The sequence below is a fragment of the Dromiciops gliroides genome, chromosome 1, assembly GCF_019393635.1.
Source record: "Dromiciops gliroides isolate mDroGli1 chromosome 1, mDroGli1.pri, whole genome shotgun sequence".
Lineage (NCBI taxonomy): Eukaryota > Metazoa > Chordata > Mammalia > Microbiotheria > Microbiotheriidae > Dromiciops > Dromiciops gliroides.
In genome coordinates this window covers 47,632,279-47,658,802 of record NC_057861.1, presented here as the reverse complement: position 1 = coordinate 47,658,802, position 26,524 = coordinate 47,632,279, and the positions used below count along the sequence as shown (strand labels likewise).

Below are 26,524 nucleotides of genomic sequence, written 5' to 3'. Positions count from 1 at the left end.
GATTTCTGCCCACTGGGGCTGCTTTGAGGAAGGGACACAATAGCTTGGCTGGGAAACCATCACCAACTTTCCTTAAGACCCAAAGTCCTGAAAGGACCTAAAACAGTACAGAAAACCTGGGTTCCATTGCCCATCCCCAGTTATGCCCATGAAGTAATAATGGTCTCTCCCACTTCCATGGGAAAACTCCCTTTTAGGAAAACATGCCTGACTCCAAGACGTGATAATCTGGAAGTGGCGAGTGCTTCATGAGGAATCCACTGATGAGTGCAGCAAGCAGCTAGAAAACAAGGAGAAAGTAAGACAACTCCATCCTCCCCTCTGCCTCCCCCTCCAACTGAGAGGAAAAATAAAAGACAGTAGCCTGTTGGCCAGGCAGGCCTGTTTGCTTATAAACACCACCACTCCAACCAATTTTCCAAATCCCCCACTCCCATCTTATCTTGAGAGCCAATATGGGGGCCACTCATGCAAATGGAGCAAAGGTAGTCTGGTAGAGTGACAAAAACGTACTGCCCATAGGGTCAGAAGACCAAAGATTCCAACCCCTGCTATGCTACTTACTAGCTCTGTAACCTTGGGCAAGTGACCTAAGCTCTCTGAACCTCAGAGCCATTCTCTACAAAGTGAGTCTTGGGTGATCTCCAAGGTCTCTTGCAGTTCTATCCTTTGAATTCTGAAGTAAAAGACCTACCAAGTGATACCAATTCAGTGTAAAAACAATTATAAAAACTAAATTCTGTTAAAGCTTAACCTTTTGACAAGTTACCAATTAGTGATTATTATTACCATTATTACCAGATAATGTTTATATGGCACCTTAAGGTTTACAAAGAGAGGAGAAAGTGAGTGAGCAAGAGAGAGAGCTATATCTATCTATATAGAGATCCATCCATCCATCCATTAAGAAATCTTATTCTTACTCTTAACAATACTACCATGCCTCCTTACTACTTCTCTGATTCATTGTATTACATTTTAGCAAGGCAGCTCAAAAGAAGACATGAGAAGCCCATGCCAAGAACTCTCTCAACTGCATCTCAAAATATCTCTTTATAGTCATACCCTCATCTTTCCTTCAGTTCAAGTGATCCAAAGGATACCTCACCCATGTTTCCTCTCAATCTCATCCCTTTTTGGTCCCCCTGGGGACTCGTGTTTTTGCTTATTGTTGTTGCTGTCAGCACCCATGTCTGTATCAGATGCTTACCTCACAACAACCTTAAGAGGTTGGCGAGCACAAGCTTTATTATTCTAGTTTTACTAACAAGGAAACTGAGGCCCTGAGTGACTTGCCTAAAATCATGCTTCTGAGGGCAGGACTTGATATCTGAACCTGCTTTTGGCTCCAAGTCTAAGTCCTCTTTCTCTAAACCACTTTGTCTCCTTTGAAGCTTCATGCATCTCTTCCTCTCCAGTTGCTTCTCCCTGATCCCCTGCCTTCAGAAATGCATTGATCACCACAACCACTCTCCTTTAAAAGAACAATTTTTCCCTCTATCTGGATGCAGCCCTGTGCGTTTATTACCACCCTCTTTTTCTCCTTCCTTTCCTAGACAACCTTCTTGGTTATCTACATCCAGTGCGTCCACTTGCTCACGGCCCCCTCACTCACTTTGTAGCCCCTTTGCTTTCTGGCTTCCACCCTTCCCTGAAACATTTCCCTCCATGGTGCTTCTAATTGCTCTTAAACCCATCTTTTTTCTCGTCCACCTTTGTTCTTGACCTCTCAGCTAGCACTAATGGCTATATTTTCCTCCTTAAAACTCTCTTCTTTTCTCAGCCTTGTGCCATTATGTTACCTGGCTTTTCTTTCTCCTTCTTTGACCAGCCCTTTTCTATCTTCTCCAATTCAATCCAGTCCTCTCCAATGAGAAGGCAGCATGGTGAATAAAGATGGCCCGGAAGCCAAGAAGACCTGGCATCTATGTACTGTGTGACCCTGGGCAGGTCACGTATTGGGCAAGTCACCTTACAGGCACAAATTGGCTAGAGCAATGGATTTGGAGTCAAGAAGACCCAACTTCAAATCCTGACTTGGACATTTACTGGCAGCAGGAACCTGGGCAAGTCACTGACTGGGCGATTCACTTAACAGCTACAATAGAAAGAGCAATAGGCTTGGAGTCAAGAAGACCCAACTTCAAATTTGGCCTCAGAAACTTATTAGCTGTGTGACCCTGGGCGAGTCACTTAACCTCCATTTCCTGATATTTAAGATATGGTTAATAATAGCAACTCCTTCCCAGAGTTGCTGTGAGGATCAAATGAGATAGTAATTGTAAAACACTTAACATAGTACTTGGCAATTAATAAATTCTTGTTCCTCTCCCTCACCTTGTTACAACACATAAATACTCTTGATATTTTTGTAATGCTCATCTTACCCCCTAACTTATCTGTCTATCATAGTACTCTGCACTTGATGGGGCTGGGGCGGGGTAGGGGGGGGGGCTGAGAGGGCAGTAAAATTCAGGAAGTATGAACACCAACTTCAAGAAGTTTACAGCATGATCTAACACACGTGGCCTGGAATCAGAAGGATTGTCAACATCCTAAATCACTCAAGCCAGAGAAGGCAACAGAAATGACATCACTCCTGAACTCCTATTTGTCCCACCTCAGACACTCACCTCCAGAACCAGAGCCCCAATACAGCACCAGAATACATGGCCAAGGACAACCTTCCGAAGCTGCTCCAGCTTTGGCAGACACCCCTGATCAAACAAGAACAGCAGAGACAATGCACAAATCTATAGCCATTGGTGCTTTACAGAAGACTTTTTTCATGACTGGAGTAAATATTATTAACCCATTTTAAATTGAATCAGAGTGGGATGGTGGACAGATTGTTGCACTTGGAGGGAAGAATATTCAGGTTCAAATCTCACTTTTGACACTTAGTAGGTGTTAACCCTGAGAGTCACTGAACCACTCTAGGCCTTAGTTTCTTCATCTATAAAAGGATGGGGTTGGACTAGATTGGTGACATCAAACTCAAATAGAAATTGATCCTTTTAGGCTAACCACAACTTAACACTGTCTATGTTGTATTGTAATTTTATTTCTTTAATTCAGACACTTAGTAGCAGTGTGACCCTGGGCAAGCAATTTAACCTATTTTTTTGCCTCCATTTCCTCTACTATAAAATGGGGGGATAATAGCATCTACCTCATGGGGTTATTGGAGAATCAAATAAGATAATGTTTGTAAAAAAAAAAAAGTGCTTAGCATATAAATGTTTATTCCCTCCCCTAGTATGTGGTGGAGACAAAACTCAAACCCAGGTCCCTGGCTCCATATCCAGTGTTCTTGCCATTGTAATATAATGTCTTGACCTCTGAAGAGAGGAACATTACAGCCTCTGGTCCAGGGATTGGTGACTTGGCCCACATAATGCACCAGCTATAAAAATTAATCCACATAGAGCCATAAAGTCATCTGATTAATATACAAACACAGACTTCACAAAGAAACAACTCCCTTCCCACCTCAGTTCAATTCAATGAATATGTTTAAGTGTGTGTGTGCCGTGTGAAGAATACAGCACTAGCTGAAGGAATTTCAGGGTGGGCTTTTCTTCTTATCTCCCTAATAGAGGTTTTAGTTCTTTCCATCTACTATGAGAAAGACTGCACACAGTAGGCTTTCTCCCTCTCCTCACCTCAAAGACCCTCTACCTAGGAAGAAGAGACAAGATAACCTGAAGCCACCTAAGGGTTTTGCCCAGATATGACAGGAAGGCAGAGAGAGTCCAGTGTTATCTCCTTCCTGTACTGGGGGGAGGAGGGTTAGATGTCAAAGAGTCAGTACACTGTGGAATCCTGGACTCAGCATTAGGAGAGAGCCAACTTCAGATCTTACACTTATGAATAACAGATGACATTTGTAGAGTTAATGATAGACGGGTCTTATTACCCCCATTTGACAATTGAAGAAACCTGGGCTCAGAGAAGTTAAGATATGCCATGCCACAGCTAATAAGGGTCCGAATCAAAGAGTTAAATCCACGGCTTCCTAAGCTTAAGTGCTTCCCTCCTTCCACTACAACACACTGTCTGTACTTGCTGATGAAGTATTGCATCCATAGGCCTGTTTCCTCTTCTGTAATATGGAAATAAAACCTATAGTAAGTAACCACTCCGCATGACTGTTGTGAACATTTCAGTTGCAAAGCACTTTGCAAACCTTAAAGCGCTATATAGATGGTGACTATTACTAAGAATACAGACCCCCCACACCCTCTTGCAGTTACCTCCTGATACAGTAGCTGAGAGGGGCCCAAGGCGCCAGTGCAATTCAAGAAGATCTTCTGACAGCAGCTTGTAGGAGCAGAAAAGCGGCCGATCACCCCCCAGTCCGTGTAATTGTAAATCCCACAGCACTGCAGCTGGGAGAGACAAAAAGAGCTTGAGAGGGAGTCCTGGAAGGTGGCTCTTAGGGGGTGAGGCTCAGGACCTACAATCTCCCCACTCCCCATCTCTACCAGTGACTATTCTCCCCTTCCCCACCCCCACATACACACACGGAGGCATACATACCTACTCACACGTACATACATGCATGCCTATACGCACACACAAACACACACATATGTGTGTGTACATACATACATGCATATATATGTGTGTATACACACACATACATTCTCTGCCCCACTTCTTCCTCCCAACCCCCATCAGAGAGCTCTCTGTGTCTTCTCCCTCCTTATTCCCAGACAGGAACAATGTAGACATAGCTTTGGTCCATGGCCTGTTTCTGGAGTGACGATGTAAGGATGGTGGGCAGGTTGAAGACCAGATAGTAATAGATCTATTAGTCTTTTCAGCAGAAGAAGCCAGCATGCCCAATCTCTCTTCTAGGCTCACCTCTTCTTGAAGTCTATCAACAGCTCTGGTCTCGGGGTCAGATTTGTTTCCATAATGATGGAGGAGATCGTTCAGCATGTGTGTCTCCCAATCTCTCTGACAATGACAGAAGCATCCACATTTTACAAAAGGAGAGCAGTCCCGGGCCTACCAACAGCCTGTCCTCAGGGATGCTCTTGGTGCCTCCCTCTTCTCACCTGACCAGTGGGCATTCCCTCTGATGGGGTCCTTTTCTGTATATATTCTATTCAGCTCATCAATGTCTTTACTAAAATGTGGCACCCAGAACTAGACACACAAGACACCAGAAGTGATTGGAGCAGGACAGAGAGTGACAGCTCTATCATCTCCTTCATCCTAGGCACTGGTCTTCTCTTGATGGAGCCTACATAGAATGAGCCTTTAGGATTGTTGAGTCAAACCTCTGACTCAACATTGTGCCCATGATCCAAGAAAGCCCTTGGATTTATTTTCATGCAAACTCTTCTTTATTTTTACACCACTGCCATCTTGTGAATATGATTTTTAGAACCCCAGCAAAGGACTTTACAGTTATCTCTACTAAATTCATTCAATGGAGTCAGTCTATGGTTTCTTGTTTGGCAAAAATGCATTTTGAAAAAAAGTAAATAAAATAAAGGAGGTTCAGCAGTCCCACTGGACTCCTACCCACAAAGGATGGTACTGCCAGCAGGAAAACACCTGTTGGTATAAAAATACACGCAGCAACACTATTCATCATAGCAAAAAAAGTTGGAAAGAATCTCCTGATACTGGCATTCAAAGCTCTCCATATGTTGACAGTAGTCTATTTGTTCAGTTGTATGTACTCTACATTGCAGCCAAACTGAAGTCCTCAGTCTTCTGCCACCATCTCCTACTTCTATGCCTTTGCAAAGGGCACCCCCAGATCTGGAACAGCCTCATAAGATCATACACTTTGGGCTAGAAGGGATCTTAGCGGTCACCTAGTCCAACCCCCTCATTTAAGGATAAAGTGAGGCCCAGAGAGGCTTTCACATTTACCACCCAAGAAGCTTCAGTGGCTTCTCAGTGCCTTTAGGTTTATACACACACACACACACACACACACACACACACACACACACACACACACACTTTTTTTGGTGGGGCAATGAGGGTTAAGTGACTTGCCCAGGGTCACACAGCTAGTAAGTGTCAAGTGTCTGAGGCCAGATTTGAACTCAGGTCCTCCTGAATCTAGGGCTGGTGCTTTATCCACTGTGCCACCTAGCTGCCCCTTGAGGTTAAAATATAAACTTCTCTGTTTGGGATTTGAACTGAGATTTGGAATTGGAAGAGCTGGGTTTGGATCCTGGTGTTTACAAGAACTTGGGAAGGTCCCTCCAATCCTCTGGACCTTAGTTTCTATGCTTATCAAATGAAGGGAATCACAGTAGATGATCTTTAAAGTTCTTTCCAACTCTAAAATCTATTGTTTATTCACAGAGAGTCTGCACCTCCAGCTGGATATGATGGAAAGAACACTGGCTCTGCAATCAGGGGATCTGGGTTTGCATCCCACCTCACTCTCACTCGACCACTCTTTGCCTCAGTTCCAAATCTGTCAAATGTGGGGGTTGAGCTAGATAGCCTCTGAGGGCCTTTCCAGTTCTAGACCTGAGATCCTGTGGTCCTCAAAGCCCACCAAGATGCCTAGGCCACTTTCATGATCACTAGGGGCACTTACCCCTGTGGTCCACTTCTTAGCTTCTTTAGGCCTGGAACTCAATTGTTGTTTTTGTTAAGTAATGTCTGACTCTTCATGGCCCCATTTGAGGTCTTCTTGGCAAAGATACCGGAGTGGTTTACCATTTCCTTCTCCAGTTCGTCTTACAAATGAGGAAACTGATGCAAACAGGGTTAAGTGACTTGCCCAGGGTCACACAGCTATTAAGTGTCTGAGGCCAGATTTGAACTCAGATCGTCCTGACTCCAAGCCTGACACTCTATCCACTGTGCCACCCAGTTGCCCTTGAACTCCAATAGCAGTTACCTAATATGAAACCTATAGGCAGCTTGGTCCTTTCTATAGGAGACTTACCTGGCAGGATGAGGTATGTGCCAGCAAAACAGATGAGGCTTCCATGCAAAGCAAAACCACGACCCCATAAAGAAACTGAGAGAGAAGATAAGAGAAAGCATGAGGCTGTTCAGTGGGACTATGGGGATACTACCTTTAGCTAAAGTACAACACACAGGTTGCTTTAAGAGGCAGAGGAGGGGCAGCTAGGTGGCACAGTGGATAGAGCACTGGCCCTGGAGTCAGGAGTACCTGAGTTCAAATCTGGCCTCAGACACTTAACACTTACTAGCTGTGTGACCCTGGGCAAGTCACTTAACCCCAATTGCCTCACTAAAAAAAAAAAGAGGCAGAGGAAGGGGCAGAAAGGGCAAAAGCATGAGAGCCAAGAGACCTGCCAGCATTCAGAGCTCTCAGTCTTGCCATCTACACAAGCTATAGGCAAAACTACTTCCTCTCTCTGGGCCTCAGTTTCCTCATCTGCAAATGGGAAGAATATTCTGGCGCTCTAACCCATAAGCATTTTGCAAGGCAAGTATTTTATTAACCTCAAAATGCTATAGAAATTGAAGTTGTCATTATTGAAACAACATTATTTTTATCTCAAAGTCCCTTAAAAAAAAGACTTCTAAACAGGAGCCAATTTAAAATATACAGTTACAGGACAACAAAAGAAATGGAAGGGAGACAGAACTTTAGATTAACACCACTGTCATCAGCTATAATAATAATTACATTTCTTATTTCTATAAGGCTTAATGGTTGATGAAGTATTTTCCTAATGACTAGACTCTGAAAGGAGTATACCATTTTAAAGTATCCCTATTTTTTTTTTTTAGTGAGGCAATTGGGGTTAAGTGACTTGCCCAGGGTCACACAGCTAGTAAGTGTTAAGTGTCTGAGGCCAGATTTGAACTCAGGTACTCCTGAATCCAGGGCCAGTGCTCTATCCACTGTGCCACCTAGCTGCCCCAAAGTATCCCTATTTTAAAGATGACAAAACTGAGTCTGAAAGAAGGAAAGTTATTTCCCCAAGGTTACACAGATAGTAAATATTAAAGCCAAGAATCAGCACCATTTCCATTAGACTATTAGCTCCTTGAAGGCAGGAACTGTTTTTTCCATTTTGTCTTTGTAGCCCCAGCACCTTGTATATCACAGGCTTAACAAACATTTGTTGGGCCAGACTGGATTAGATTTCCGCTACAGGAGAATTGGTCCTTTTTATAGGAGACTTACCTGGCAGGTGAGACTGTAATTTACTTCGGAATTGGGAAGGGGTATGTGCTTTTCCAGGACATGGGAGAAGCAACTCAAATAGAGAATGGGAAGCATTATCCTATGCAACAGTTCATGTGAAAAAGATCCATGGGTCTTGGTGAACTGCAGGCTCAATGAGAGTCATCGGAGCAACATGGCAGCCAAGAAGCCAATGTAGTCTTAGGGTGTATGAAGCCTAATGTCCAAGGCACAAGAGGCTCCATTGTACTCTGCCTTCATTAGCACATAGGGTGTACTAGGTCCAGTTATGGGACCACACCTTTAAGAAAGATATTGAAATAATCAGATTGATTCTGTGTCTTTTTTATTTGCTCTTATTTACAGTTAGATTGATTTTGTCCCATAACTGCCTAAGTCATGATTCTTTGCCTCTGAACTTAATTCAGAAATTTGGCCGGCCTGTAATGAGTTAAGTTTAGAAATTCAGTTCTGTTAATCATTGTTCTATTCTTGTGTCAAGGAAATCTTTTACCCTTGAAAGAGATAGGTGAAAATGGATACATGATTTAGACATAAGAGGTGATATCAAAGGTAAATCAGATCATTGGAAAGGAAAACAGTTTATGACCAAACAAGAGATAGAAAATATTATAAAATGGATGATTTTGATTACATTAAATTAAAATTTTTTTTGTACAAACAGAAGCAATGCATCCAAAATTAGAAGGGAGACAGAAAACTGGGAAACAATTTTTATACCAGGTACTTCTGATAAAGGCCTCATTTCTAAAATATATCAGGAGCTACGGCAAATTTATAAGAATTCAAGTCATTCCCCAATTGAGAAATGGTCAAAGGATATGAACAGGCAGTTTTCTGATGAAGAAACCAAAGCTATCTATTCCCATATGAAAAAATGCTCTAAATCTCTAATGATTAGAGAGATGCAAATTAAAACAACTCTGAGGTACCACCTGACACCTATCAGATTGGCTAAAATGACAAAAAAGGAAAATATTAAATGTTGGAGAAGCTGTGGGAAAATTGGAACACTAATGCATTGTTGGTGGAGCTGTGAACTGATCCAACCATTCTGGAGAGCAATTTGGAATTATGCCCAAAGGGCGATAAAGCTGTCCATACCCTTTGACCCAGCAATACCACTTTTGGGTCTTTTTCCCAAAGAAATCATGGAAAGGGGAAAGGGGCCCACATGTACAAAAATATTTATAGCTGCTCTTTACTTGGTAGCAAGGAATTGGAAGTTGAGAGGGGATGTCCATCAATTGGGGAATGGCTGGACAAGTTGTGGTATATGAATGTAATGGAATACTATTGTGCTGTAAGAAACGATGAGCAGGAGGAGTTCAGAGAAACCTGGAGGGTCTTGCGTGGGCTGATGATGAGTGAGATGAGCAGAACCAGAAGAACATTGTACACAGTATCATCAACATTGTGTATTGATCTACTGTGATGGACTATATTCTTCTCACCAATGGAATGGTACAGAAGAGTTCCAGGGAACTCATGATGGAAGAGGATCTCCAAATCCAGGGAAAAAAAAAGAACTGTGGAGTATAGATGCTGAATGAACCATACTATTTCTTTAAAAAAGAAAGACAGAGATAGGTGGACCCCAGGGAGTCTGGTCTAGTATCTTTATCCCCACCAAGCTATCTTTCAAGGATGTCTGGTTTGTTATCAAAAGATATCTGGTTTACTATCTCTGTCCTCATAGATACAGCTGGACTCAAACAATGAACATTTCTTAGTCACAGGAGTGAAAGAGGGGGTTGTTCCTAGCCCTCATTCCCAATTTCTATCCAATCATATTTTCTTCCACCCATGAAGCTAATCTTCCTGTTTTTTGTACTTCCAAAACTATAAAAGAGAGCTGTCCCCCTCATTCAGGGTATTAGCTTTGCTGGGGAAGCTGAGATCCTATTAATTGGTAAATTTGTGCTTTACTAATAAATCGATCATGCCCCAGAACTTTATGCCTCAGTTTACCTTAATTTGACCATTACAATATTCAGAAAACAGAGTTCACCCAATAGGCAAACAAGATAAAAAGGATACTGGAACCACAGCATACAAGGGTAGATTGAAAGAATGAGGGATGGTCACCTCCCTAGTTCAAACCCTCATTACTTCTTACCTTGCCCTTTTCAATAGTTTCCTGGCGGTGAGCAGAGTCCAACCCCGAAATCGAGCTGACATAGAACCCAGACACTCAACTCAAGAGGAACTTACCCCTGAGCCTCTGAATCAGCTGCAGCACCAGTTTCTTCTGCAACTAAGCTTACTGTCAGGAGAGAGGGACTGAATGGCTGACCAGGGGGGGAAGTGCAGGGGTGTCTGTGGGACCTAAGGAGGAATTCAGTATCCTACCCCAGCAGGGAACCAGGAAGAAATCCTGAGCAGAGGGAGGGAGGGGGGAGGGGCGCAGGCTCATCGAAGGACCATATCAGCACTCTGCTCGCTGGTTAACTAGCAAATTGGCTTGAGGTTACCTTCAGACCAGAGAACAGGCCAGGCGAGAGAAAAACCTGCCCTCCCTCAAACCGAAACACTTGGGACCCTCTGAAGCTTGGGACAGTGTAGCTTGGAAGTAGGGCCCCATATTCAAGTAAAAAATGGCAAGATGAGCAAGCAAAGAAAGTTGAGAATAATAGAAAGTTTCTTTAGTGACAACGAAGATTGAGGTGCACCCTCAGAAGAGGATAACAATCTCAGGGCCCCTACATCCAAAGCTTCCAAGAAAAATATGAATTGGGTTCAGGCCATAGAAGCACTCAATAGTTTCCTAATTGGTCTCCATGCCTCAAGACTCTCCCCTCTCTAATTCATCCTCCATTCAGCTGACAAAGCAATAGTCCAAAAGCATACACCTGACCATGTCCTGTATACCCCTGCCCAAAACCTTCAGTGGCTCCCTATTGCCTCCAGGATTAAATGTCAATTCCTGTTTGTCATTAAAAGCCCCTCACAATTGGGGCCCCACCCACCTTTCCAGCTTTATTATAAATTATTCCCAGTCTTGTGCTATTTGTATTTGGTTTGGTAAAACTGGACTTCTTTTCTCCATCTCCCACCTCCAAGCTGTTCACCATGCCTAAAGTGTATTTCTTTCTCACTCTCTCTTGGAATTTCCTTAGAATTCTTTAAATCCTTAGCTTCCTTTGATACTCAAGCACCAACTTCCTGATGAAGGCCTTCCCACAACTATTGGTACCTCCCCACAAACAATACCTTGTATCTTTTTGTTATCCCCTTCTATCCATACATGCTGCCTTCCTGATACAATGTAAGCTCCTCCAGGGCAGACACAGTTACATTGGAGTAGGTCCTTAGAGAATGACTGGTGACTGATTGAGGGTTGGCCCAGAGGGGAGGAGGCGAACATGAGAAGGCACAACTTGGGAACAATTGGAAACATTATAAGAGGCAGATTTTAGTTCAACATAAGGAAAAGCATTCTAACACTGAGAACCATCTTATAACAGAATGGGCTATTCTAAGAGGGGGAGTGGGTGGCCCATGGGGCAGCTAGGTTGGCGAAGTGGGTAGAGTGCCCATCTTGGAATTAGGAAGATGCATCTTTTGGGGGAGGGGGTGGGGCAATGAGGGTTAAGTGACTTGCCCAGGGTCACACAGCTAGTAAGTGTCAAGTGTCTGAGGCCACATTTGAACTCAGGTCCTTCTGAATTCAGGACCAGTGCTTTATCCACTGTGCCACCTAGCTGCCCCGGATGCATCTTTTTGAGTTCAAATGTGTCCTCACACTCTTACTGGCTTTGTGATCCAGGACAAGTAACAACGCTATTTGCCTCAGTTTCTTATCTGAACTGAAGAAGGAAATGGCAAACCACTCCAGTATCTTTGCCAGGAAAATCCCAAATGTGGTCACAGAGTCGGACATGACTGAAACGAATAAACAAAACAAAAGGGTGGCCCAACAATGCAAATCTGCAAGCGCAGGGTCCATGGTCACTGGTCAGGGAAGTTGCTAAGGGAATCCGTGATCAGGTGGACTTGAATCCAAACACAGAACTATGGAACTATTTCCTGCCTTATTCTGGACTTTTTGTCCTTGACCAAAGTTACAATTCCATTGAAACTCTTCTATCAGTATAAATTGGCAACTACTCTACAATTTAGTCTTAGTGAGTTGGGGGAGGGGCATTGAGTGCTTAACCTTGACTTGACCAGGGCCACACAGCCAATAGGTGTAGCTTATGCCCAAATTTTTTTTGATGCCCAGACTAGCTTTTAATCTCCCATGCCAGGATAGATTTCAAGCTATAACAGAACCTTAGAAATCATCTAGTAAAATCTTCCTCATTTTACAGATGAGGAAACGGAGGCACATGGTTTTTAATCACTTGCCCAAGGTCATGCTGCTAGTAAATGGCAGAGGTAGGATTTGAACCAACACCTTGAGATACCAACCTAGCACTTTTCTACTAGTCTTCCCTGCCTCTGTGTTGGCCATACTATGCCACATGTCTACACTAGAATCCCGTGTAGCATAGTAAGCACTGGTCCCTTGGACCCGCCAAGTCCCAGGGTCCTAACCATCTTAGTGGGTTAACCAGGAAAATCACTTTCTCTCTCAGAGCCTTGGTTTCCTTATCTGTAAACTTGTGATAAAACATGTACTATCTTGTGGTACTTTAGTGAGGGAAAGGCCTTTGTATAAAGCAGACACTAATATACTCGTTTGGAAAACAATCTGGAATTACAATTTTTTTAAAAGTCAGTAAACTGTTTTATGCTTTGACCTAGTGACTCATCACTGGATGTAGACCTCCCAGAGGTTCAAGACAGAAAACAAAAAGTCCCACAAACACCAACATAGTCACAGAAGCATTTATTGTGGCAACAAAAAACCTGGAAGAAAAAAGATGCCCATGAACTGGAGAATGGCTGAACAAAGTATGATAAATGAATGTCATGGAATACTGTTGTGTTTTAAGAAAAGACAAATGGGGCATTCACTCTTTAAAACTCTTAGAAGGAAATTCACAAAGTAAAGAAAACATAACCTGGAAAGTGTTCATAATGGTTTTTGGGTGGTTGTTTTTCAGTTGTGTCCCACTCTTTGTGACCCCATTTGGGGTTTTCTTGGCAAAGATACTGGAGGGGTTTGCCATTTCTTTCTTCAGGGGATTCATTTTGTCAGGCAATGAGAAGTTAGGTGACTAGACTAGGGTCACACAGCTAGGAAGTGTTTGAGGCTGAAATTGAATTCAAGTTTTCCTGACTCCAGGCCCAGTGCTCCTACTGAGCCACTGAGCCACCAGCTGCCTCATTGTCATAGAATTGTACATAACTCTTTGTCACAAGGGAGGGTTCTTGTGTGGGAGGGTATATCTTGGGAAATTAACACGAAGTTAATTGTAACTTTTTTTTTTTTTTGGTGAGGCAGTTGGGGTTAAGTGACTTGCCCAGGGTCACACAGCTAGTAAGTGTTAAGTGTCTGAGGCCAGATTTGAACTCAGGTCCTCCTGAATTCAGGGCCGGTGCTTTATCCACTGTGCCACCTAGCTGCCCCTAATTGTAACATTTTAAAAAACATATGGGGGGCAGCTAGGTGGTGCAGTGGATAAAGCACCAGTCTTGGATTCAGGAGGACCTGAGTTCAAATCCGGCCTCAGACATTTGACACTTACTAGCTGTGTGACCGTAGGCAAGTCACTTAACCCTCATTGCCCTGCAAAAAAAACAAAAACAAAAACAAAAACATACAGAAGAGGACAGAAAGAATTGAATTTCTGAACTAAACTGAATTAGCAGCTGGGTGGAGGGTGGCTTGGAGTGACTTGAGGCCATTTTGAAGGAAGATCAGAGGGAATCATAGATCAACAGCATAATTTTGAAAGTAGCAAATAAAGTTAATTATATACTTCTAAATTGTGTTCTGCTGGAATGTTCGTTTTTGGTGTCAGTTTAGAATAAAAATGAAATTATAAAAAATAATAAACTATAGGGTCCTTATCTACCCTTGAGAGTAGGAATTATTTCACTTTTTATTGTATCTATAAACCCTGAACACATCGGAGTACCTGGTATTCAGTAAGTGCTTAATAAATGCTTGTCAATTGACCAACCTGACAAGGCACTAGGCTCCCAGCTGGCAGATAAGCCAAGAGGCAACTCCAGGATTTGATTCTGCAAGGGGCTGTGTGAGAGGAAGAAAAGAGTCACCCCCAAGCTGAAAGCATACTTACTAGGCCTTGCCAGGGACCAGTGTTCCAACGGGAGATGCCTACCGCCAGGCCCCCAGTAATCAGCAGTAGCGGGGCTGTGCTCACTACCAAACAGCCCAGCACCTCCAGGAAAGGATTGTCACAGAAATACTGGTAGCTCCTGTGGGTTCTGAGGGCTGAGACCCCAGCCCAAGCCATGGCAGCTGCCGCTCCCTGAAACATAAGAGCCAGCTATCAGTTAGTTGCTCAGTCAATAAATATTTATTATCGCCTACCATGTGCCAGGCATTATGCTAAGTGCTGAGGATACAAAAAGGCAAAAGCTGGTCCCTACCCTCAAGGAGCTCACAATCCAATAGGGAAGACAACATGCAAACATCTATGAATAAGAAGATAGAGGCAGGATAAGTTGGAATTACTCAACAGAGATAGAGCATATAAGAAATAAGGAGGGGCAGCTAGGTGGCGCAGTGGATAGAGCACTGGCCCTGGAGTCAGGAGGACCTGAGTTCAAATTCGACCTCAGACACTTAACACTTACTAGCTGTGTGATCCTGGGCAAGTCACTTAACCCCAATTGCTAGAAGAAGAAGAAGAAGAAGAAGAAGAAGAAGAAGAAGAAGAAGAAGAAGAAGAAGAAGAAGAAGAAGAAGAAGAAGAAGAAGAAGAAGAAGAAGAAGAAGAAGAAGAAGAAGAAGAAGAAGAAGAAGAAGAAATAAGGAAAGGCTTTCTGTAGAAGGTGAGATTTTGGCTGGAACTTGAAAGGAGTTAGAAATGAGGAGGGAGAGAATTCCTGGCATGGAAATGGGGAAAGGAAGGGAAGAAGGAAGGGAGGCAAGCAGGCTTTCCAGGCATGTCCATGCTGCATGAGTGCATAGCAACCCTCCCCCCTCCCTAACCCCCCAGGAAAGTACTTCCATGCTCATTTCTGAGTTCTGGGAAAGGCTGCTTAGCTAGTCAGTAAAACATTTATTGAGTATAAGACTCCATGCTTATGATTAAGAATGCCAAAAAGAAAAGTTACCAGCCCCAAAATGTTTATACTGTTTGGAGATTGAGGCGAGGGTGGGGGTGGGGGGGTGGGGGGGGTGGAGGGGGGGAGTGGTACAGCCTGATACAGATGAGTAGAATACAAGTTAGAGTGTGTGCAGGGGTGGTGGGAAGTGGACAAAGAGGACCCCAGACAAAATGCCCTTAGATAACTTGAGGAAGGAGAACCCTCTGAGCTGAGGGCATCAGTGAAAGCTGGTGTTGACACTCCTTAAGACCAAGCCTGATCACATTACTACTGTTGTGCAAGAAGCTTTGGGGATTCCCCTATTATTTTAGGTTAAAAACACAAATTCCCATTTGACCTTTAAAGCCCTTCAGAATCTGGCTCCAACCTTTCTTTCTAGGTTGTTTACACATTACTTGCCCTCATGTATTCTCTTCTCTAGTGCCGAGTTTTTTAAACAATGGGTCGTGTAACTGAACGTGGGGGTCAAGAGAAATCTGGCAAGAGTCAAAGGTGATGGATACCTATTGTATATACCGATATACTTGGGGTTGTGTAAAAACTTTCTCCAGCAAAAAGGGGTGAAGAGGAAGCAACGAGGTGGCGTAGTGGACAAAGTACCAGCCCTGGATTCAGGAGGACCTGAGTTCAAATCCAGCCTCAGATACTTGACATTAGCTGTGTGACCCTGGGAAAGTCACTTAACCATCATTACCCCACAAAATAAAAAAAAACCCAAAACAAACAAACAACAACAAACACTTAAAAAAAGAAAAAAATTAAAGGGGTGGAGAGTGGAAAAAAAAATTAAGAAGCCCTGTTCTGGTGGACTTGGCCTGCTTCACAACATTGCATATCCTATCTCCATGCCTTTGCACAGGCTGTCCTGGATCCCAGGAATGCTCTGCCCCTTCACCTCCCCCTATTAGAATTTTCAAGGCCATCTCCTTCAATACCTGATTGCCCCCAGGTGTGAGAGTCCACCTTCCCATGTGTAATTCTTCGGTTTATTTCCTGTAGTTATCTGTGAACATGTTGTCTGTCTTCCCCAAGAAGAATATGGGCCTCCTGAGGGAAGGACTTGTTTCATGTTTTATTTTTATCTCCAGAGGATCCTGGAGTGATGCTTAATAAATGCCTGTGGGTTGATTAAGGAAGTGGCAGCCTAAAGAAAGAGAAGGATGGGGGCAGCTAGGTGGTGCAGTGGATAAAGTACTGGCCCTGGATTCAGGAGGACCTGAGTTCAAATTTGACCTCAGACACTTGACACTTGCTGTGTGACTCTGGCAAGTCACTTAACCCGGACTGCCCCACCAAAAGAGAGAGAGAGAGAGAACGAGAGCGAGAGAGAGCGAGAGAGAGAGAGAGCGAGAGAGAGAGAGAGAGAGAGAGAGAGAGAGAGAGAGAGAGAGAGAGAGCGAGAGAGAGAGAGAGAGAGAGAAAGAGAGAGAGAGAGAGAGAGAGAGAGAGAGAGAGAGAGAGAGAGAGAGAGAGAGAGAGAGAGAGAGAGAGAGAAAAGGTATAAAGAGGGAGCTCATTTCAGGTATAGGGGCTGGCTTGCCCAGAAGCAGGACACAGGAAATGACAGACCAAGAGAACAGTTATGTTTCAGTATGGCTGGAATATGGAGTGTGTGAAGGGGGCAAAAAGGGAAGTCATGTGCAATAAACCTGGAAAGATAGGTTAGAGCCATTTTGCAGAGGACCCTAAATGCTAGGCTAAGGAGTCTGTAACTTTTCCTAGTGGTAATAGGGACACATTGAGGGCTCCTCAGCTGGGAAGCCATATGGTTAGAACCATGCATGATCGTGTATATTTTGCACAGCTACATTTGAGGAAAGAGAGACCCCTTCCTTCCTTCCTTCCTTCCTTCCTTCCTTCCTTCCTTCCTTCCTTCCTTCCTTCCTTCCTTCCTTCCTTCCTTCCTTCCTTCCTTCCTTCCTTCCTTCCTTCCTTCCTTCCTTTCTTTCTTTCTTTCTTTCTTTCTTTCTTTCTTTCTTTTTTGTGAGCCAATTGGAGTTAAGTGACTTGCCTAGGGTCACACAGCTAGTAAGTGTTAAGTGTCTGAGGGTGGATTTGAATTCAGGTCCTCCTGACTCCAGGGCCAGTGCTCTATCCATTCTGCCACCTAGCTGCCCCGAGAGACAACTTTCAACTGTGGGAAATCAGGGAAGGCTTTTATGTCGTTTCCCTCCCAAAGATTATATTCTCATTTTTGTTTTTTGATCCTAAACAACATCTAACACTGCCTGGTACAGGATGGACCCTCAACAAATGTTCACCGAATTGAAGTAAATTAGCAAGCTGTATAGAAGGTAGTTTGGAGAGACTGGAGGTGGGGAGGTCATTATGGAACCTATTAAAATAGTGCAAGTAAGAGGCTGAGGGGCTGAAGGAAGATGTCATTTGGGTGAATGGAAATGCATATGGAAGTAGAAATGGCCAGATTTGCTGACTCAAGATTGTAGTCATCCTTAGGACAGACACATGAGCTTTAACAAACTCAGGACACAGACTTGGCCAAAAGATTCCTTGAAATTGTAGAGAGCCACAAAGAGCTTATAAATTATTTCAAGAAAATTACGAAAGGACCATCCAACAAACATTTAATTGTGTCTCCGTCAGGTTGGGGTGGGGGGTGTCGGGTAAGATCAGAGAAAGATTCCCCCTCCCAGTTCTGTTGAATCAACAGAAATTCTTTGTTCCTCAAATGAAGTGAGGTACTGACTTTGGAGGCAGGAGGTCCCACACTTGAATTTAAGTTTCCTATCTGTAAAATAAGACTCAGAATAAGAATGACAACAATGTGTATCACCTCCACCACACTGCATAGTGGATAGAGGGCCAACTCCCGAGTCAGGAAGACCTGGGTTCAAGAACTACCTCTGACACATACTAGCTTTGTGAACGCAGCCAAGTCCTGGAATCTCTCAACATCCCCAGACAACCAGGACACATAAGCTCTTGATCCCTATTTGCAGAGGTAGATTTTTTTTTTAACAGAGTTGGGAGTTTCCCTCACATATATTAAATCAGAAATTAATTCAGAATTGCCCTCCTTCCCCCAGGTCACTCTCCCCATTGAGGTTATGGGTGTATCCTGGTTCCAGGCTCTCTCTTCCTCTCCCTTCCTTCTTTCCCTCCTCCTCCCTCCCCCTACACAATCACAGAATACCAGAGCTGGAAGGAGACTCAAGGGGCAACTGGTCCAATCCATATCTCAACATATTTTCCCCTCTGCAACAACTTCAACACATTCAATCCACTTCTGCTTGAAGATGGGAGAGGGGGAAGTGGGACCCCACTACTTCCGTAGGCATTTTATTACACTTTTGGACCATGGCAATAGTCAGGAAGCTTTTCCTTAATTGAATCTTGTCCCCCATCACCCAGTTAATTGTCCCACCCCAGCCCCAACCTCAAAGGCTCTATTTCTGTCCTCTGGGGCCAGCAGAACCAGTATAACTCCTCTTCTTCCCCCTAGCGGTGATGGGGGATTCCCTTTCCTTCTCCTAAAGTGGCTGCCCAAGGCTGTAGGTTAGAGATCGGTAACGGTAATTAGCCCCGGGTCAGTAGCCTTTCTCAGCCATACCTCAGTACCTTCCCTAGATGTCCACTTACCAAAAAACAGAGTCCGAGACTGTCAGGGTTGAAAGGTGCTAGAGAGTATCGAGCTCAACCTCCCTCACTTTGCAGAGAAACTGAGCCCCAGAGAAAGGGATTGGACTTGGACAAGATCACACAGAGAACCGGGAGTGGAGCTGGGACTAGAGCCCAACTCTCCTAACTCGCAGACCAGGGCTTCCCATCAGAGCGCAGGATTCGCCATAGTGGGGTGGCGGAAAACTAGTGAATTACAACAGACTGAGCCCGCGCCCCTGCCCTGCGCCCCCCCCCCCCGCCACACCCAGTCCACCCCGTAGGTCCAGGAGCTCCAGGCAAGGCGGGGCGGCGGTTCTTACCCAGAGCAGGAGACCCAAGAAGCGGAACGGCCCCCGGAAGGAAAAGAAATCCATGGATAGCGACGTCCTAGCGGCAGCTCCAGCTCCCAGGGCCCCTAGGTCTCCTCTAGACAGCTAGCAGCAGCTGGAGGAGGCTGGCAGCCGTGCTAGGCCCTTCCCCCAGCCCCCTGGCCCCTCCCAGAGCCTCAGCACCCAGGCCCAGCTCCAGCCCCGCCCCACCCCCAGCCCTACACAATTAATCTGTGTTGATTTTAGTGGGGGGCCTCAGGTTTCCCATCTGTAAAATGATTGGACTAGATCCGGAGTTCTTAACCTGGGGTCCCTGGATATATTTTAGGGGGTTCCCTCTTTATTAATTTCAGTATAATTAGTTTCCTTATACTCCTACTTTTTTAATTTTTAATTTTTTTTAGATTTTATGCACTTAAAAACATTATTATGAGGTAAGGTACAAAAAATATCGAGAATCCTGGGACTACATGATTTCTAAGGTCTCTGTAACCCCTAACATTCTTTACCCTAAGGGCCCTCCCAACTCTGGTTTTCTGTGTTCTAAGATTCCTTTTGCCCCTGCTATGCTATCTTCTAAAGTCCTGTCCGACTGTGAAACTTTTTGTCTCAAGGTCCCTTCTAGCCTGGACATGGACTCTTATAACTTCTAAGGTATTCTTTCAAGTTTTAACATTCTAAATTTTAATGCAAACATCTTCCAAGTTCTGACATTCTATCTTCTAAGGTCTTACCCAGCTCTGACATTCTATGCTCCAAAGTCCCCTTTAAATGTTCTAAGGTCCCTGATAGCAGCTACATTCTGTATTCTAAAAGCTGTCCTAACTGTGACTGTCTTCAGTCTTTTTCTTTTTCTTTTCTTTTCTTTTTTTTTTTTTTTTTGGTGAGGCAATTGGGGTTAAGTGACTTGCTCAGGGTCACACAGCTAGTAAGTGTTAAGTGTCTGAGGCCAGATTTGAACTCAGGTACTCCTGAATCCAGGGCCGTTACTCTATCCACTGCACCACCTAGCTGCCCTGACTGTCTACTTTCTTTTTCAAAAAGTTTTTCTTAAATGCTTTTTTCTAATAATCACTGCTATTTTCCACTGACTCTCTTCCCTTGGGACAAATATATCAAGTAATATGAATCGATATTTTGGGCTCTTTTGAAAACTTATACCTTCTTCCACATCTCTGCCCACTACTCTGCTGCGGGGAAACTGCAGGTTGGGCTTCACATCCCACCATGTCAGTTTTCCAAAGTCATGACTAGTCACTATATTAATCAGAGTTCTAAAATCTTTCAATATCATACTGTGGTCATCATTTAAATGGTTCTCCTACTTTTGCTCACTTTGCTGGGCCTCACATCAAGGCTTTCTGAGTTTACACCAATGCTTCTTTATACAGAGTTTCATGAAACTCATGTTTCACAGAACTCACTTGGAGTATTCATCATTTCTTAAAAAAAACACACCTTAGTTTTACATCACCTATGTTTCCTAATGTATGTGTATATCTTTCCCCTGAACTCTCCCTCAAAGAGCAATCTCTGGTAACAAAGAATTTAAATAGAGAAAAACCAAAGTGGATGCCCATTTGAATGGCTAAAAAAAGTTGTGGTACACAAAAGTGATAAAATATGACTGTGTTGTAAGAAGAGCAGAATAGAGACATATGAGCTGATTAAATAAGCAGAACCAAGGAAACAAGGTAAACAATGACCATAACAATGTAAATGGAATCAATAGCAACAAAAGAAGTGAAACTGACCATTGTGAAACTGCAATGACCAGACTTGGCCCCTAGATGAGATAGGAGAGTGCAGCTTCTTCTCTTAGCAGATAAGAGATATTATGGGTGTAGAACCCTATGGATATCAAACTAGGTGGATATAGAGGTTAGTTTTAGTGAATTGTAGTTTTTTCCCCATCTTTTTTTTTAAATAAAAAATATTTATTCTATGACCTAACCTCCTCCCTCCCAACTCTAACACTTCATATGTTCAAAGTACCCTCCCAGCTCTAACAGCGTATGTTCTAAGGTACTGCCCAATTTTGACATTACAAGTACTAAGGCTCCCTTCCAACCCACCCCTGACTCTGTGTCCTAAGAACCACCCTCCCCGACATTCTGTGTCATAAAGTCTCTGTGTTCTCTGTGCCCCCCACCCTTCCCAGTCCTGATATTCTGTATCCTAAGGGCCCCTCCAGCCCTGACAGTGTGTCCTAAAGGCCCTCCCAGCTCTGACACTATGGTTCTAAGATGACAAAGACTCGGAGCTCAGCTTCTGCCAACCTGCTGACTTTTAGCTGGCTTCTCAGTTCTCCCATAGCACCCCCTGAGCACTATCAGAAGGCATGGGATCTGATGAGGGTCCTAGAAAGCAAGGATCCCAATCAGATCCAGTCACCTAGGTCTTGGTTCTGGAAGAGCATCAGGAAATGACAACAGTGGGAAGAACTGCTAAAAAAACTTACTTTAAACTCTTCTTCTGGCTAAACCAAATCCCAGAACAACAGAGTAGGAAGAGACCCAAATCTCCCAACTTGCAGCTGATGGTTCATTTTATCATTTCCCAATGCTGCCACTCCCTAAGGTAAACTAGTCTTATAAGAAGGCCTGGTGCTTGATCAGAAGAGCTTATGTGCACAGTGGAAGAAAGAGCACTTGTTTTGGTGTTGGAGGTCTGGGTTCAAAACCACTTACTGCCTAAGTGACCTTGGATAAGTCACTTCACTCCCCTGGGCCTCAGTTTCCACAGTAGGAGGGTCAGTCTCCATGGCATCTATGGTCTCTTCCATTCAACAAACATTTCATCAATAAACATTCCAATTGTTGAGCTATGATTCTTTGATCCTGTGAAAGTGTTTCCTGAATCTCATGGCCTGATTTCAGTAATACATTGTTTTCAAATTCCTGATCTAGTCTTTACTAACTAGTATGACTGACTTGTATTTACTAACCAAGGCAGCTAGGTGGCTAAGTGGATAGAGCACCAGGCATGAAATCATGAAGACTCATCTTCCTGAGTTCAAATCTGACCTCAGACTCTTACTAGATGTGTGACCTTGGGCAAGTTACTCAACCCTGTTTGCCTCAGTTTCCTCATCTGTAAAACGAGCTTGAAGAGGAAATGGCAAAGCTATCTTTGCCAAGAAAACCCAAGTGGAGTCCAAAGAGTCAGGCAGGACTGAACAACAACAAGCTACACACAGAAGGCTCTAGGATTAAGGGGGATCATGAAGGGCTTCTTATAGAAGATGGGATTTTAGTTGGGACTTGAAAGAATCCAGAAAAGGCAAAAGGTAGAGATGAAGAAGAACATTCCAGCCATGGGGGACAGCCAGAGAAAATGCTGGGAATTGAGAGATGGAGTCTCTTGTTTAGGGAACAGCAAGGAGGCCAATGTCACTGAGGGTTATAAGATGTAAGAAGACTGGAAAGTTAGGAGGGAACAGGATTATATGGGGCTTTGACTACCAAATGGGGGGCCAGTCCTCTTCACTTCAGTCCTTCCACTGGACTCTGATGACTCTGGAGGAGAGAGTGAGGCTGATGGTTTTATGCAGCTCTGTCTCATCTAAATCAATTCACTCAAAAGTCAAGACATCACCCTTGTGATGTCATTGGTCCTCTTGGAGAATGAAGGACAAGAAGAAGATGAAGAGGGGCAGCTAGGTGGCACAGTGGATAAAGCACCGGCCCTGGATTCAGGAGGACCTGAGTTCAAATCTGGCCTCAAACACTTGACACTTACTTGCTGTGTGACCCTGGGCAAGTCACTTAACCCCAATTGCCCTGAAAGAGGAGGAGGAGGAGGAGGAAGAGGAGGAGGAGGAAGAAGAAGAAGAAGAAGAAGAAGAAGAAGAAGAAGAAGAAGAAGAAGAAGAAGAAGAAGAAGAAGAAGAAGAAGAAGAAGACCGACCACCATCATCACCAAGTGGAGAATTTTGTATTTGATCCTGGAGGTGATAGGAACTCACTGGAGCTTACTGAGTGAAGAGTGCATGCCACTCCTAAGGTAAAGTGGGAACCCATGCTTTAGGGTTTGTTATTATTATTATTTTGTTTTGTTTTGGTTTTGGTTTTGTTTGCTTGTTTTTGTTTTTGGGAACCTGTGCTTTAGAAAAATCACTTTGACAGTTGAATGAGTGGAGGATGAACTGGAGAGAGAAAAGATTTATGACAAGGAAACCTACCAGAAGGAAGCTGTTGCAATAATCCAGGTGTGAGGTGATAAGATCATTTACCAGGGTAGTAGCAGTGTCAGAGAGAAGGGGACATATTTGAGAGATGTTATCAAGGCAAAATCAACAGGCTTTGGCTACAGCTTGGATATGGGGGTTGAGAGAGAGAGAGAGCGAGAGAGAGAGGACTTGAGGCTGACACCTAGGTTATAAGCCTAGGTGGCAGGGAGGATGATGGTGCCAAAAGTAATAGGGAAGCTGGGAAGATGGGAGGGTTTGGGGGAAAGAGAGGAAGTTCAGTTTGGGATGAGTTGAGTTTAAGATGTCTATGAAACATCTGCTTTGAGATGTCCAAAGGAAGTTGCTCATGGGAGACTGGGGGTTTGGAAAAGTAGATTTGAGGATCATCAGCATAGGCAGAATGAAATCACCAAGTGAAATAATATAGAGGGGAAAAGAGAAGAGGGCTCAGGACAGAGTCTGTGGGACATCCCACTTAACAGCGTGATACTTTGTATGTAAATAAAACAGAAACCAGAGGTATTTTGGCTCTGACAATAAAGCCAAGGGCATGTCCTGGCTTCTTAGAAAACCAGGAAGCATTCATCCATTCATTCCCTAAACAGTTGTGGACGCCTGCCACACTGGCAAAGCCACTCGGGGATTCCACGGAAGCTAAAGACTCGACAGAACAATAACAGAGTGTATAACGTAGACGCTCGAATAGAAAATTCTAGGAAAATGAAGAATCTGTTGAACCAATTGGAGGAAAGTGAAGGGCAGGTTCAGATGGAGCTCTGCCTTTGACTGGGGTCAGAGCTCAGTCCTTGGCAGGGGTCAGGGTTCAGAGTTCAGTTTTTGGCTGGGTTTGGGAATCAGGTTTGGGTCAAAGGCTACTCCTCACCTGGGACCAGGGCTCAGGTTTGGATCAGAGCTCAGCCATTGGCTGGGATCAAGCTGTGTTCTAAGGTCAGGGCTTAGTCTAGGATCAAGCTCATTTGCTTGGGACTGGGAGCTAGATCTAGAATTAGCTCACAGTCTAGGGTTATGGCTTAGTTTGGGGAAAGAAAACCAAAAAGAGCTGAATAACCTTGAGTTTGGTCTCAATTATATTGAGCTTTAATTTTTGAGGCATAAGTAAACCTAGGGTCCCAAACTTAAGTTCTGGACCAAATTTGGCCCTTTGGACTGCAGGTATGAGATTTTTCCAAATGTGTTTTTTTCCCAATTAACCAGCACTGTATAGTAGAAAAGGTAAGGGCAGAGCAGAGAAGGAAGACTAGATACAGAAAAGCAGATCAACTTTGGAAGTTACAAACTGAACTTCTCATATGCTTAAAAGAAAAGCAAGTGGGGGCAGCTAGGTGGCGCTGCAGTGGATAAAGCACCGGCCCTGGAGTCAGGAGGACCTGAGTTCAAATCCAGCCTCAGACACTTGACACTTACTAGCTGTGTGACCCTGGGCAAGTCACTTAACCCCAATTGCCTCACCAAAAAAAAAAAAAAAAAAGCAAGTGTACAAACTAGAGATCAGAACAATAAAGAAGACTCTGAACTTGGAATTAGGAAAAACCCGGGTTCAAATCTTGCCTCTGATACTTATTTACTGTCATCTTGTGCAACTCACTCTTGAAGCCTCAGTTTTCTATCTGTAAAATGGGAATCATATGAAGAACTGTGAATGATAACTATTCCCAGCAATACAATGATCCAAGACAATCCCAAAGGACTAATGATGAAGCAAACTATCCACCTCCAAAGAAAGAATTGATATTGATGGAACACAGACTGAAGCATGCTTTTTTTCACTTTCTTTCACTTTTTTCTTTTATGCAAGTTTTCTTGTACAAAATGACCAATATGGTAATGTTTTACATAATTGAACATGTATGACCTATATCTGATTGCTTACCACCTTAGGGAAAGGGGAGGGGAGGGAGGGAAGGAAAGATAGAATTTACAACTCAAAACTTTAAATAAAAATGTTTATTTAAAAAAAAATAAGGGGGCAGCTAAGTGGCGCAGTGGATAAAGCACTGGCCCTGGATTCAGGAGTACCTGAGTTCAAATCCAGCCTCAGACACTTGACATTGACCATCTGTGTGACCCTGGGCAAGTCACTTAACCCCCATTGCCCCGCAAAAAAAAAAAAAAAAAGAGAATCTTAGTGTCTTCAGTACATTCCTCACAAGGTTCTTATGTACCTGAAATGAAACCTTAAAACCCTATCTCATTGTCACTGTGTCTCACCCAGGTATCATACTTAGATCAACTAATAGTTTTCACTGAAGGTGAATGTGGTAATTTATAGAATTAATTCTTAGGGACTCCCTACATGTGGGTGCCAGATCTTTTGACCCAATTCCAAACAACTTGGATAATAATGCCATAGCCTTTTAATCTGTAGATTTGTTGGTCCTGGCCCTACATACTGAGTCAAGGAAGAGGGAATTCCAATTCTGCCCCTGATTCACTGTGTGACCTAGGGCAAGTCAATTCAACCCTCCAGGTTTCACTTTCTCCATCTGTAAAATGAAGGAGTCAGATAAGATAATGTTAATAATTATTGACATTTTTAGGGCACTTTAGGGTTTGCAAAGCACTTTAAATATGGTTTGGTCTATATTTAAAGCAAAGAGCATTAAATTTAGAGGCAGACTATCTGTGTTGTCAGTCAATAAACATTTATTAAGCCTCTACTATGTTCGAGACACCGTGCTAAGCACTAGGGATACAAAGAAAGGCAAAAGACAGCACCTGCTCTCAAGGAGCTCACAATCTAGTGGAGGAGACAACAAATAAATATGTGCCAACAGGCTATATGCAGGATACATAGGAAATAATTAATAGAGAGGAGGCACTAACATTAAGGGGGGGGGACAGGAAGAACTTCCTGTAGAAGGTAAGTTTTTAGTTGGGATGTGAAAGAGGCTGGGGAGTTGGGGAGACAGAGAAGAGATGGAAGAGTATCCCATCTTGGACAATTCCTTTAAGCTCTCTGGGCCTCAGCTTTTTCATCTATAAATGAAGGGATTATAG

The 26,524-nt window shown here is 43.6% G+C and overlaps 1 protein-coding gene across 1 annotated transcript; it reads right to left on the bottom strand.

Moving 5' to 3' along the window:
* Positions 1 to 246: 246 nt before the first annotated feature.
* LOC122738065 (tetraspanin-36-like) lies at positions 247 to 19,414 on the bottom strand. The gene is given in 8 exon segments (XM_043980116.1): positions 247 to 280; positions 2,634 to 2,686; positions 2,688 to 2,717; positions 4,257 to 4,391; positions 4,870 to 4,965; positions 6,935 to 7,009; positions 14,368 to 14,559; positions 19,306 to 19,414. Coding segments are annotated over 8 exon segments (669 nt in total). The 5' UTR covers positions 19,360 to 19,414.
* Between the last annotated feature and the right edge of the window lie 7,110 nt (positions 19,415 to 26,524).